Source organism: Drosophila miranda (genome assembly GCF_003369915.1).
Source record: "Drosophila miranda strain MSH22 chromosome Y unlocalized genomic scaffold, D.miranda_PacBio2.1 Contig_Y1_pilon, whole genome shotgun sequence".
In the NCBI taxonomy this organism is placed as follows: Eukaryota; Metazoa; Arthropoda; class Insecta; order Diptera; family Drosophilidae; genus Drosophila; species Drosophila miranda.
Genome location: NW_022881603.1, coordinates 24,367,678 through 24,382,555, shown reverse-complemented (window position 1 = coordinate 24,382,555; position 14,878 = coordinate 24,367,678). Strand labels below are relative to the sequence as shown.

The window sequence follows — 14,878 nt, the reverse complement described above, 5'->3', positions numbered from 1 at the left end:
GAGAAAGAGTTGGATTTTTAGCAAGAACTGCGCTGCTTGATAAATGTCTTCCATAAAGCCACCATTTAAGTTGGTTCTGTTATGGTTACCTATTTAATTTCACGCGTTACTAAATTAATTAATTATACAACAAATGAAACGCATTCAAATTGAAATAAAAGACCCTAATATCTAAACTAGAAGCGGATCTTGAATGCTTTAATGGGGGCATTATTATGATAAAGATGTTTTCACACTCCGCAAAGTTGATATCTTTCGTGAACCCATAGGGGTCGTATAAATAACCCACCCAGAACTTTAAACACGATTCAGTTATTTCGGTAACTGAAAGTTTAATAATTTATTTCAACAAATTGAAGCAAAACCAATGGCTGTCGGTTCTGCTTCAGTGTGAAGAATCTTTAAAGAAAACCAATAACATATCAAAAGTCTATATACAGAACTGAACACTGACTTCGGGATGGTATAACTTCCAATTGATGTTTTAAAATGGCTGCTTTAAGCCATCATGGCTGTTTGAAGGGATTTTGTGGTTCCACTGTGTCAGCGTATGCTTCAGTTCGATGAGAGATCCTCTAATGTGTTTAAAGCTTTTACATCATCTACTGTTTGTGTATGTACAGATATTGTGCCCAATCTGCTGAGAGCTGAGCAAGGATCGTGTCTTTAATTCCCTTGGCATTGGTGCAGGACTTTGATTTCTCGCACAATTTCTAATATCTTGAGGGTTTTGGTTAGAGGACAGTTTGGCGTGCTTTTCGTATTGGTAGTGGTATTATCTACATATATCTACATACAATATATATGTATGTAAGATATTATTTAGAGTATTGTTTATTCGTATTATTATTGCGGTGGCCTGGTATGTGTGCTTACAAAAGTTCTTAATGTTACGGCTTATTTCTGCTGACTTTCTGCTGCTGCTTGAGTCGCGTCCGTATGCTGCTGTTCTCTCCTTTTCACTGCTTCGCTCGGTTCCTCTTCTTCTCTGTCCGCTGTTGATCTGCTGCTGTTACTACTGCTGTTGCTGCTGCTGTTACTACTGCTGTTGCTGCTAATCAGCTGTTCCTCTGCTGCTGTTATTACTGCTGTCTCTGCTGCTGTTGCTGCTAATCAGCTGTTCCTCTGCTGCTGTTATTACTGCTGTTGCTTATCTCCGCTGCCCCCTCAATAGGCCAGCTGGCCCACTCCTTCTTACACTCGGTCATCCTGATTAGTCATCAGTCCCTGATGACCATGCGTCCTCCTTTTCTACAGAGAAGCTCCATAGTTTCATGTTATCATTGCTTGTGGTCGTATGGCTTGGTCCTTCGACGTCTGCTGCCTTCCGAACATTATAGCGTCCGCCTCGTTTCACGTTGGTTATTTCGTATGGTCCTAAGAATTCGCTGGCCATCTTTCTTCCGGTTACAAATTGTTTTCTACGTATGGCTACGAGATCTCCGACCTTGTATCCGTATTCGCATTTCCGCTTTTTATCGAATTGTTCCTTGTATCTGTCCTGGGCCTGCTGAATATTTTCTTTTGCCTCTTGTCGCATCTTTTGCCTCTCGTCTTCAAAATTATCAACCATCTCTTTTTCTATTAGCTGAAGTATGTCGCTATCCGGTCCACAACGCATTTTTACCCCGATCGACAGGCACAATCAGCAACGCTTTGTAGACACATGAACAGTGCTGTTAATAGCCCTCTGAACTCGCGGTACGAACTTATACCATCTTCCAGGTTCCTCCGACAATTTGGAAATGATGCTCAGAATAGATCGGTTTACGCGTTCAATTTGTCCGTTTCCTCTTGGTACCCCTGTGGTGCTCCATATGTGTTCGATGTTCTTTTCCTTGACAAACTCCTCAAAGCTTGAAGATGTAAATGCTGCTCCACGATCGCTTACTATGCGTGCCGGATTACCAAATACATCAGACCACTCCCTTAACTTCTTGAGAACTTCGTCTGCTCCTGTTGTTTTTGTGGGATACATCCATACGAACTTACTGAAGCTATCAAGCATTGCGAAGATGTACTTGTACTGCTTTGAAGTAGCATCCATAGGCCCAAGGTGATACACGTGTATAGTATACAGCGGCTGTGATCCTTTGTCAATTTGATGTAGAAATCCCTCTTTTTTTGCCAAGCTTTTTGTTGTAGATTATACATTTCATACAGTTTCCTATGATCTGCATTACTTTTCCTTCCAGATGTGGAATCCAATAGCTCTGCTGTACGGTATGCATTGTTTTTTGAGCGGCAAAGTGTCCTGCGTTGTGAGCGTCGGTTATTATTTATTTTTCTAATGACTTCGGTATAGCCAGCAAGTCCGTGCCTTGCACCACTTTGTATACGAGACCAGCCTTCAACTTAAAGTTGTCATATGGTTTACTTTTCAAAATTTCGGAAACTGCTTTGATCATCGTATCCTCCTGCTGGGCTTTCTTAATTCTTGCTGTGACTTCCGAAGATACCATCATGACATCAATTGGGTACCTACTCAGGCAATCCACATGCTTCAGCCGTTCTCCTGGTCTGTGTTCCACTTCAAAGTCGTAGTCCTGCAAGTACAGGACCCATTGGGCTACATCCCGCGGAACGTCCTTCTTGCTTAACGTTTGCTTGAAAGCAGCGCAATCCGTTACGAGCTTAAAGTTGGTTCCAAGTATGTACTGACGAAATTTTTTGCACGCTAGGAAAATTGCTTTGGCTTCCTGTATATAGCTATGCTGTCGTGCTTCAGACTCCGAGGTTTTCTTACTCCAGAATAAGATCGGATGCAATTGTCCTTCGTGCCATTGTAACAACGCTGCTGCAAACCCGTCCTTTGACGCATCAGTGTGTATCTCGGTTTTTGCATTCCTGCGATAAAGTTTCAAGACCGGCTCTTTCACCAATGCTTCCTTTAATGTAGCGAACGCCTGCTGCTCCTCCATACTCATTTTAAATGGGACATCTTTTCGCAGCAGATTGGTCAGTGCTTTGGCGATTAGCGAATAGTTTCTTATGAATTTACGGAAAAACCCAGTTAATCCTAAAAACGACTGCACAGCCTTTATGTTTTTCGGCATCGGTAACTTGCTGACGGCTTTGGTTTTCTCCAATCCAGGCTTGATTTCCCCTCCGCCAACTTGATGACCCAAAAATGTAATGGTCGACTGCAGAAATCGGCACTTCTTCCACTTCATCTTCAGCCCGTAGTCAGCTGCTGCATCAAAAACCTTCTTCAGCTTTCCCAGGCATTCGTCGGCGGTTTCAGCGTGTATAACGATATCGTCCATGTACAGGTCAAGAATTTTTTCATTTATAAGGTTTTGAAATACAAAACTTATAAAACGGATGAAAACTGCTGGCGAATTGCAAAAACCGATAGGCGCACGGTTGAACTCAAAGAGGCCTTCCTTCGTTATGAACGCCGTATATTTTTTGCTGCTTTCTTCCACAGGAACGTGGAAAAACCAATTTTCTAAGTCCATGATGGTGAACACCCTAGCATTTTCCAGTTTTTCCAGCACCTCTTCAACGATTGGAACGGGAAAGCAATCTTTCAAGACCATCTTGTTCAACTGACGATAGTCCACGCAGACCCGGCTGCTCCCATCCTTTTTCTTGACAATTACAGTCCGACTGGCGAAATTTGACGATGAGCGTCGTATTATCCCAGCGTTGGCCCATTCATCGATCTGCTGCTTGACAACGTCGGCTTCGCTGATGGCCACTCGACTTGGCGAATGTCGAAACGGCGCTATTTTCTCGTCCGGTACGATCTTCAGCATGATCGGGCACACTGCAGTCTGCTTCTTTTCAGTAAAGTCCTGAATCATTGATTGGACGGCATCTCTGAACTGCGATGGAATGTTTATGTCAGTATTTGCTTCGACCACGTTGACCCCTGGCAGGGGAGAAAACTTATATCCTCCTGGCGTTGATGTCATTGTGAACTTGGATATAAAGTCGTGTCCAAGCAACAATTCGCATCCGACGGCATGATCGGCCACCACAAGGAATTTGTGTGCCAGTCGCATTCCGTCGATCTCCACTTCTGCCGTAAACTGCCCAGCGGAGCGTGTGATGTTGTTTCCAAGTCCCCTCAAAGTTGACGAACTGGCTTGCAGATGGATACCACTCATTTTGCCGAACACTGACATCTTTAATAGGGAAACATCTGCACCGGTGTCTATGAGCCCCTTGACTTGCACGTCGTTAATTTTAAGAGACTTCAGGCGTTTTTCCTCATATGCAACGTTTACGGCAGCAGCACTCGGACAATCCTTAGACATGTGTCCAGTCTGATTGCAGCGGAAACACTTTAATGCAGCTCGGCAATCCTTGCGTAGATGCTCCTGGGATCCACAATTGTAGCAGTGTTGCTTCCTTTCATATTTGGTGAAATTGGACTTCTTTCCGAACGGCTGTGAGTCTTTTTGTTTCGGGGCCAAACCCCCATCAACCGCGAGCGTTCTTTCGTAGATTTCGTACTTCTCTCGCAGCTGCTTGTATGAGCTGCATCCATACAAGGTGTACTTATAATCCGTTTTATACCCGATACTCAAAATGAGTATTGGGGTATATTAGATTTGTGGTTAAAGTGGATGTGTGTAACGTCCAGAAGGAATCGTTTCCGACCCCAAAAAGTATTCTTGATCAGCATCAATAGCCGAGTCGATTGAGCCATGTCTGTCTGTCCGTCTGTCCGTCCGTCCTTCTGTCCGTCTGTCCGTCCCCTTCAGCGCCTAGTGCTCAAAGACTATAAGAGCGAGAGCAACGATGTTTTGGATCCAGACTTCTGTGATATGTCACTGCTACAAGAATATTTCAAAACTTTGCCCCACCCACTTCCGCCCCCACAAAGGGCGAAAATCTGTGGCATCCACAATTTTAAAGATATGAGAAAACCAAAAACGTAGAATTGTAGAGAATGACCATATCTTTAAGACTGCGGAATCTGAATTGGATCGTATCATTATTATAGCCAGCATCAAGAAAACAATTTCATTTTTTCTCGCCCTGTCTCTCTCTAACCCGCACGTAGCATAGGCGGCTTTGCTTAGAGTAAAACATTAGCGCCTAGATCTCAGAGACTACAAAAGCTAGAGCAACCAAATTTGGTATCCACACTCCTAATATATCGGACCGAGACGAGTTTGTTTCAAAATTTCGCCACACCCCCTTCCGCCCCCGCAAAGGACGAAAATCTGGGGATGTTAAAAAATCTCAGAGACTATTAAGGCTAGATTTTGTTATTGTTATCCGCACTCCTGTTAGATCTTACTATAAAACGTGTATCTCAAAATTTCGCCCCACCCCTTCCGCCCACACAAAGGACGAAAATCTGTTGCAACCACAATATTGCACATTCGAGAAAACTAAAAACGCAGAATCATAGATAATGACCATATCTATCAGATTGCTGAATCTGGATCAGATCAGATCATTTTTATAGCCAATAGGAACAAATCAATTTGCAGTGGCTACACAGCGCCCGACGTCACGCTCAGACTGATTTTCTGTCTCTCTCGCACGCACTCTTTGTCGTGTCGTTTAATATTAGCGGCGTCTGCCGGAGAGAGCCATACTGACTTAGTATCGGGTATAACTGTAGAGTTGCGGTGTCCGCAGCAACTCACAACGTTCCCCCTCGTTTAAATTCAGTCCGTCGACAATGTATCGAATCACCGACTCCGTGTCTGTTGTCCCACGTGCAGCAATGCGTTTCATCTGTAGTATATATTCGTGAAAACTTTCGCCTAACATTTTCACTCGCATAGACAATTGATTGTGAATTTGCGCACTGCATAAACGCTCACACTCAAACTCCTGTAAAAGTTGGTGACGCAATTGGCCGTACTCATACACTGCTGTGGACTCGAGAAAAAGAGCGGCTGTACCTGTCATTTTTGCTCGGGCTTGCAGGTATTTTTGTTTGTCATTTAGTCCGTATGCTTCAGCGTTTAGCTCGAAGTTAATAAACCACTGCTGTACCCACATATTTTCTCCGTTGAATTCTGTAATAATTTTGGCAAAATTTTCCACTACCAGCTTTGCATCATTTTTCTTGTATATTTCATCAGCATTTATTTTCATCGAGAGCAGTTGAACCAGCTGTTGGAGCGTCTGTGTGTTTTCTTCTAGGAGTGTTGACCCCATCGCTTCCTCGTTCGCGTTTTGCTGCATATTCCCGGCTGGTGGTCCACTTGTATTTTCCATTATAATTCTACTGCACAATACTCTTGTGGGCAGCCGGCTTGAAACAACCCTTTTTTCTCGGTTCTTCTTTTCACCCACTCGCTGTCTCGCTTCCTCTGCTTGCGGCTTCTGAGAATCTAATGCGCAGTTTTTTTGCACCGAATTTTTGCTTTTCCGTCTCGCTTCGTCTGCTGACGGCTTCTGAGACATGAGACACACAATTTTTGATTTTTTCCACTTTACACAGGCAGTACGCGACTGGTTGAGCCCCCAAATGTAAGATATTATTTAGAGTATTGTTTATTCGTATTATTATTGCGGTGGCCTGGTATGTGTGCTTACAAAAGTTCTTAATGTTACGGCTTATTTCTGCTGATTTTCTGCTGCTGCCTGAGTCGCGTCCGTATGCTGCTGTTCTCTCCTTTTCACTGCTTCGCTCGGTTCCTCTTCTTCTCTGTCCGCTGTTGATCTGCTACTGTTACTACTGCTGTTGCTGCTGCTGTTACTACTGCTGTTGCTGCTAATCAGCTGTTCCTCTGCTGCTGTTATTACTGCTGTTGCTTATCTCCGCTGCCCCCTCAATAGGCCAGCTGGCCCACTCCTTCTTACATGTATATACTTATAACACTTATGGTTTGGAGCAGCTTCTGTTTTTGCTTTTGCTTTCCTTTTTATACCCGATACTCAAAATGAGTATTGGGGTATATTAGATTTGTGGTAAAAGTGGATGTGTGTAACGTCCAGAAGGAATCGTTTCCGACCCCAAAAAGTATTCTTGATCAGCATCAATAGCCGAGTCGATTGAGCCATGTCTGTCTGTCCGTCTGTCCGTCCGTCCTTCTGTCCGTCTGTCCGTCCCCTTCAGCGCCTAGTGCTCAAAGACTATAAGAGCGAGAGCAACGATGTTTTGGATCCAGACTTCTGTGATATGTCACAGCTACAAGAATATTTCAAAACTTTGCCCCACCCACTTCCGCCCCCACAAAAGGCGAAAATCTGTGGCATCCACAATTTTAAAGATATGAGAAAACCAAAAACGTAGAATTGTAGAGAATGACCATATCTTTAAGACTGCGGAATCTGAATTGGATCGTATTATTATTATAGCCAGCATCAAGAAAACAATTTCATTTTTTCTCGCCCTGTCTCTCTCTAACACACACGTAGCATAGGCGGCTTTGCTTAGAGGAAAACATTAGCGCCTAGATCTCAGAGACTACAAAAGCTAGAGCAACCAAATTTGGTATCCTCACTCCTAATATATCGGACCGAGACGAGTTTGTTTCAAAATTTCGCCACACCCCCTTCCGCCCCCGCAAAGGACGAAAATCTGGGGATATTCAAAAATCTCAGAGACTATTAAGGCTAGAGTAACCAAATTTGGTATCCGCACTCCTGTTAGATCTTACTATAAAACGTGTATCTCAAAATTTCGCCCCACCCTTTTCCGCCCACACAAAGGACGAAAATCTGTTGCATCCACAATATTGGACATTCGAGAAAACTAAAAACGCAGAATCATAGATAATGACCATATCTATCAGATTGCTGAATCTGGATCAGATCAGATCATTTTTAGAGCGAATAGGAACAAATCAATTTGCAGTGGCTACGCAGCGCCCGACGTCACGCTCAGACTGATTTTCTGTCTCTCTCGCACGCACTCTTTGTCGTGTCGTTTAATATTAGCGGCGTCTGCCGGAGGAGAGCCATACTGACTAAGTATCGGGTATAAATGTAGAGTTGCGTGATCACCGAGGAGCCTGTTATGCACCAGCCCAGCGCGTTGGCCCAACTGGGATAGACATAGTCGCTATAAGTCAGCGGCTCGTAGCCCATGAGCCCGTAAACCGTGATGAACAGCAGAAAGATGGGCGCCAAAAAGCGCCAGCACCCCTGCCAGTATCTGCCCGGGGGGAAGCCAATCATGTCGCGTATGTCCTCGCTGAAACGGTTGGTGCCATAGATCCAGGACACAGCGATCGCCTCAAAGAACACGGCCACCAGAATCGAGTACCCAGCGGCATAGCGGTCAAGGAGATGGAAAAAGTAGAAGCCGCCTTGGGTGCAGCTGGCCAGTCCTACCACAAAGTACAGCGAGAACAGACCGGCCACGAACAGCTCACGGTTCATCCGTATCTTGGGGAACTCATCGCTCAGAGCGGTGATAATGGCCTCCGATCCAACAAACTGAGAGAAAAGACGTTACCACTAGACAGGCTGTATTTAGGGAATTTTCTTACCGAACTATCGAGTCCCAGCGTAAGCAGCATCATGAAGAATATCAGAGCCCAGAAAGTGCTAGCCGGCATGGTAGCAATGGCCGCCGGGTAGACGACGAACACCAGGCCAGGACCCTCAGTGGCCACATCCTCGATCCGTACGCCGAGAGTATGGGCCATGTAACCCAAAACGGAGAATATCACAAACCCGGCAATGAAACTGGTGGCCGAGTTGATGAAACTAGTTAGCAGAGCATCTCTGTGGAAGAATAAGGAATACGTATTTGTAAAAGGATACCACTTATCCCCATTCGAAGTTTAACTTACTTGTACACATTATTATGGTACTTGTTATAGGAGGCATAAGCCAACAGCACCCCAAAACCAGGGCCCAAGGAGAAAAACACCTGAGTGGCAGCATCGACCCACACCTCAGCCTTGTAGATGGCACTGAAGTTGGGCGTGAGATAGTACTGAATGCCCAGGAACGATCCAGGGGGAGTGAGACCCCTGATCAAAAGGATGAGCAGCACCACGTAGGGGAACAGTGCCGTAAACCACACAACCTTGCCCGACGTGCTTATGCCCTTCCACAGAGAGAAGTAGCAGATTAGATAGACAATCAACAGGCACAGTGCCATGTCCCACTTAATGGCGCCCAGGTCGTGGATGCCCTCGCTCTGATTCAGCTCCAGTATGTAGCGGCTGAGAGTGAAGAGATCCCGGAGATTATAAATTAAATTTATCATTTAACTGGAGACCACTACTCACTTGAAGTACTCAGAGGCGGCGGAATGAAAGCCGTCATGGTGGTTCCCTGGCACTGGCACTGTCTCCAGACTCGTGAGCGAACCATTGGCATAAGACTCGTTGCCGTAGAGCAGGCTCTCATTATTCAAGGCAGAAAAGTCACTGACATTTCCTATCAGCGGAACGCGTGAAGTATTTTGGCTCTCAAACTAACAGAAAGGAACGGTATTGAGATGTACCCAGAAAAAGGTTGTTTTTAAGAGGTTATCCTTACCGGTCTGCAGTTTGGAGTGTTCCAAACGTTATTGCAAGATGTCCAGGGCAAGCTGCTGGTGAAGGATGCAAAAAAGAAACGCAACGACCAGGCAATGATCACATTGTAGTTGAAGTCCACATAGAACGCGATCAGCACGACCGCATAACCGATTCCTGAAAGCATATTTGTGATGATTCCAAGGAGTCCTCCGTGCGTTATCCCTGGACTTACCTTTGAGGAGCGGTACTACGCGACCCCAGCAGGTGATGGCCCCCTTACGGATGTGCTGGCCAAGTGCCAGCTCCATGTAGAACAGCGGTATGCCTCCGACCACCAGCATAATGCCATAGGGCACAAGAAAAGCGCCTGAAAAAAGATAGTTAGAGCTATCAAATACTGAATAGGAAATCTTAAAGTCAAAATCTTAATCATCGCTGCCCAAGAAATACCAGAAAAAGAGTTTGACGCGGTTTCAAAACTGGTTCGACGGGCAGGTGGGTGTCCCATCATCGATAGCTCCCAAATGTGGTAACACTCGACCCTCTCCCTCTCCGGCACTTGCAACTTTGATGTGACAACGTTTTTTATGATAATGATTGCATAACCCGCACATATAGAGACTGACCCGTGTCACAGCCTCTCCATTGTTCGCCCTTCTGCTGCGCTACATACAATGCTACACACACACTTGTATTTCCATGGACCCATGCTTTTATGGGTGGATGTTCCTTACACAAAATCAAATTGTTTTACAAGTGCCACTCTAAGGACATTTTAAAAACATTAACAGCATCCGGGGCAGTGGGAGGAGAATAGCACGGCTTGGCTGTCTCGTGCAGCCATCTCCGTCCCCTCCGGCAACCCCATTGACTCGTCCCATCGCCCTATCACCCAACCCCCAGACCCTGCCCCTTCGCAGGGTCCTGACAATTGGTAGAGTGCCATCGATACTTTGTCGAGTGACAGCGGATGATGTCTTTATGATTTGATTATGTCTATTAGCAGGCAAAGTGGCCGACAAAGTCGTCTAAGGTTATTATATACATCTATGCTGATATATATACGTACATACTGAAATATTGATATATACATATATATGGTCGGGTGGGTGGCTCTGCTAAGGCCCGGTGCCAGCATCGAACCTAACTTCCGTCGTGTCAACTATGTAAAACAAAAAAAGTTCTAAAATAAAGGCAAGGCCTCTGTGACGGGCCAATGCTCTGTTGTTGAAGCCATTATTTCCGCCGCTTCAAGTGCTTTTCTTATTTTCAACAGTTCGACAAGGACACTGGCAGAAATACTCCTAGGTACAAGTGTAGTGCCCCTAATTCGATTCCGAGCCCATATCCTAATCGAAGCTGAATAGATTTCCATGGGGCAAGACCTGCTGGTCAAGTTTTGAGTACAATTTAAAGTTTATCAAACTTTTCGGGTTACATTTTTGGCAAGTTTTTCAATTTCTTCATAAAATGATGGACAATTTATCTGGCCTAAACCTTTGACCATGACTACCACAAATTTTGAACAATTTTGATGAGAAAAGTCGTTATTTATTTATCCTAACTATCAAATTTGTATGGATTTTATATGTATCGAATATATGGGAAATCAATTTTCGTACCCCAAAATGGAAAATTGTTGAATATTCTATATTCTCTTTTATTCTACTTCCATCCATTGCCACTATTAAACATTTAAAAGAAATTGTTAGAGTTTTCATCCACAGTTGCAAAAGGCTGAGCCACTGTTGGCCCCTTGACTTTCCCCAGGAAGCCTGTTGCTGCCACTGTCGCTGCAGCTTTATTGGGATTGCAAGTAAGAGAATGGAAAGAGAATAAATAATACTCACTAAGCTGTGGTAATAATCGCAACCTGAGCGAGTCGGTGGCTGTGGCAACGACCATGAGGCAAGGGACTTTAAACGGGTCTTAAGTGAAAGCTGCCACTGATTGAAGGCAATGAAGCGTATAAATATAACAATTTATTATTATGATTTTAAAGGAAGTACGATGGGGAGACCCCAGAAAAAAATTCATAAAATAGTAATAACTATATGAAAAGGGACGAAAGCCCATCCATTCTTATCGCATCAACGGGAAAGTGTTGCAATCAGAGGAAAGGAAAGTGGAGATGGAGACATGTTTCGCACATGAATTTCCTACAATGCGGCGCGTGTGAGTGCCCCAACAACAAAAGCCTAGAGAGCATAGCACTCCACATATGAGGGGACGACTGACATATTGCCTGGATATGGAGAGGCGGAGGCCAAATGCGATTATGACTGCCAGATTTAGTTGTCATACAAAAGCACTTAACTTTTGAAATTGTTTTGAACGATGGTTTTGACGACGAGGATCAGGCAAAAGGAACTGAATGTGTACAAGTCCTTTACCACAATCCCCCTCCATGCAATTTGACAAAGGAAGTGCGCTCTTATACGCTACCACATCCCCATGCCACAGCCCACTCTGACAGCACTTCGCACCACTTTGACAAAGTGTTAACAAGGCCAGAGGGGGCAGAAATGGCGATGGGAGTGGGAGTGGAAGTGGCAGCGGAAAGTGTTGGGTTCCGTGGGGCGCTCAATGATGTGTAAAGCCATATAAATTATTTTCACTCAGCATGAGCAATTCACGCAATGTCTTTATTCCCTAATTGGCCACGGCCAGAAGGTCAAAAGGCCAGAAGTGCAGATATCATTTATAGCCAAAGGAGATCTGAGAAAATGATGGAATAAATGGATGGAATAGATACTTACCACCTCCATTTTTGTAGCACAAATAGGGAAATCTCCAGACGTTTGCTAAATCGACGGCGAATCCAATAACCGATAATAAAAAATCTACCTTGCCGCTCCATTCCTCGCGCTCGTCGCTGATGCTGTTGTTATCGTTATCGTGTGGCGTGGGCGTCTTCGATACATGTCCCGTTGGTGACATCTGCAACTATATATCCCGTCGTATCCTTGACCCAAAACGTCTCGATGTCGACGACGCTGTAGTTCCCGCAGCCGCACTGCGAATCCTGCAAAACATAGCCCAAAAATATTTCTCCTCTTTAAGCCGAACTCTGGCTCTCATCTTCATCTGCTCTTCAGGAATGCATGGTTTGGATATTTGGATATTTGTTTTCGTGTCCGCATGAGTGGGTGTCCGCACCACTCGAAACTTGTTTGCGAACGACATGTGCTCTCACCTAGCCCTTTAAGAGCTCAAACTCGTTGGCCTACTCATACTCGTATTACGTATACGACAGGTGGCCTGCCCAAACAAACACTTGACCAGCCGCAGCAGCAGAGCCGCAAATCTCGCACAGAGAGCGTGTGCCTGTGCGGGTCACACTCTCGGAAGCTGGCATCAGATGCAATAAAACCACAGGCAGTTCAAACAATTAAGCCGATCCACTTGGTTCCTCCCCACCGACTTTAATTGGTCAGACTTTTGATCAAATTAAGCGGAAGGTTGCATGCGTACCCAGTGGCCACCGCTGGAAATCTTTTTTATTAAAGGGAAACAACAATTGGTTCTGATTCTTAGCTTTAGTTGAGGCCGTTACACACATCTGAAGCATGTTGTAAGCAGATTATCAGCTGTGGTATGTAATCCCACAATTAGATAGCGTTACAATAATTTATTCAGTTCATTTCTAGTTATTCTAGTTATTCAAGAGCTCAACTTAATAATAATTGAATTGGAATCAAATTGTACTGCTAATGCTACGGTAAGCTAATTTCTAGATCACTTTCTAGAACGTTGAATGAATGCACTTGTTAAAATTCTTACATCAGAAAAACCCCGAATTTATTCCACAAAACTTCCGTATAGTAAATTGTTTAACACTTTTGCATAACTTACCCTATATTTATCACACTCAAATCGTACAGCTTCACCAATCCATGGTAGAGGAATCCGTGATAACTTTAAAAAATATCGGAAATACTGTTCAAGAAGCTCCACAGATAATGCCACAAGCTCAAACTCAAAAATTCACTTTACATTCATTGGCTGGGATAGTTCTGGCTGGGAATTCTTCTTAGATGTCCATGGAACGGGTGCGATTGAGGGCTGTTGGAAAATTCAAAGCGAGTCGCGACCAGAAGTTGTCCGGCGGTCGGTTGTTGTGGCGCTTTCGGTGACATTCGAATGTGTGCAAGAGGCTGCCGGCCAGCAGCTGCTTTTATAGGGCCCGCGCGACAAGTGGTTAACCGTTGGCTGGTGGTGTTGCTGCTGCTGCTGCATTCTCCGTGCCCTCTTCTCAAACACACAACACACACACATACACAGCAGTGGGGCAGCCCTGGGTGTGTGTGTGTCAAGCGCAGCAAAAGCGCTGGTGAAGTTGAAAAGCGAACGAATGTCGCATGCGCCAAGGAAACGTTGTCGGAACCGGAACGGAAGTGACCAATTAGAGTTGCGGATATATGCGTGTGTGTGTACATAGCGCCTCCACTGTATTGTTCTGCGATTTGTGTGTGGGAGCGTGAATTCGTTTTGTGCTCTCTGTTAAGCGAGGATGCTTCTCTGTTAGCTCTTAACAGCGGCATGTTAGGCGAGGATGCTAGAATACATATTCTAGAATCACATTCAATTACAAGTAACATTTAAATATACATACATATACTAAACATCTTTTATTTATGTTAATTATTCTGCCCCTTCACAAGGTGCGCCTGAGTGGACACACATTATATGTGAGTGTACTGCCATAAATTAAAATAAATCCCTTAAATCTCCTTCTAAGACTTCCTTTTCAGTTATTTGTTGCTCCAATTTCAGTCAAAAATTGTGTGTTTGTTTAATTTAAGTAGTACTTTACGGAAAGGAAACACCACAAGATATATTTTCTGAACTTGTCTATAAAATTACTGTTACTTTGAACAGCGCCTGCCCCTGTTGAAACTTTCTTCTTGTGCAACGGCATTGAACGAGCTCTCACATTCTCTTGTTCTCTCCGTGTCTGCTTCTCAAACATATGTATGTAAGATATTATTTAGAGTATTGTTTATTCGTATTATTATCGCGGTGGCCTGGTAAGTGTGCTTACAAAAGTTCTTAATGTTACGGCTTATTTCTGCTGATTTTCTGCTGCTGCTTGAGTCGCGTCCGTATGCTGCTGTTCTCTCCTTTTCACTGCTTCGCTCGGTTCCTCTTCTTCTCTGTCCGCTGTTGATCTGCCGCTGTTGCTGCTGCTGTTACTACTGCTGTTGCTGCTAATCAGCTGTTCCTCTGCTGCTGTTATTACTGCTGTTGCTGCTGCTGTTACCACTGCTGTTACTGCTAATCAGCTGTTCCTCTGCTGCTGTTATTACTGCTGTTGCTGCTAATCAACTGTTCCTCTGCTGCTGTTATTACTGCTGTTGCTTATCTCCGCTGCCCCCTCAATAGGCCAGCTGGCCCTCTCCTTCTTACACTCGGTCATCCTGATTAGTCATCAGTCCCTGATGACCATGCGTCCTCCTTTTCTACAGAGAAGCTCCATA

General features: G+C 44.5%; 1 protein-coding gene across 1 annotated transcript; it reads right to left on the bottom strand.

Moving 5' to 3' along the window:
* Positions 1-171: 171 nt before the first annotated feature.
* LOC117191542 (sodium-dependent dopamine transporter-like) lies at positions 172-13,660 on the bottom strand. The gene is made up of 9 exons (XM_033396378.1): positions 13,254-13,660; positions 12,158-12,423; positions 9,631-9,765; positions 9,418-9,572; positions 9,165-9,352; positions 8,721-9,098; positions 8,415-8,652; positions 7,877-8,361; positions 172-196 (listed from the first exon to the last, which is right to left on the bottom strand). Exons 2-9 carry the CDS (start codon positions 12,336-12,338, stop codon positions 172-174), a joined length of 1,785 nt encoding a protein of 594 aa, XP_033252269.1. The 5' UTR covers positions 12,339-12,423; positions 13,254-13,660.
* Between the last annotated feature and the right edge of the window lie 1,218 nt (positions 13,661-14,878).

Bases quoted from the DNA above. Each gene is read 5' to 3' on its own strand.
- LOC117191542 (XM_033396378.1), bottom strand. From the start codon at position 12,338: ATGTCACCAACGGGACATGTATCGAAGACGCCCACGCCACACGATAAC. The intron at 9,573-9,630 runs GTAAGTCCAGGG...ATATGCTTTCAG, and splicing joins CGTAGTACCGCTCCTCAAAG to GAATCGGTTATGCGGTCGTG. The intron at 8,653-8,720 runs GTAAGTTAAACT...ATTCTTCCACAG, and splicing joins TACCATAATAATGTGTACAA to AGATGCTCTGCTAACTAGTT.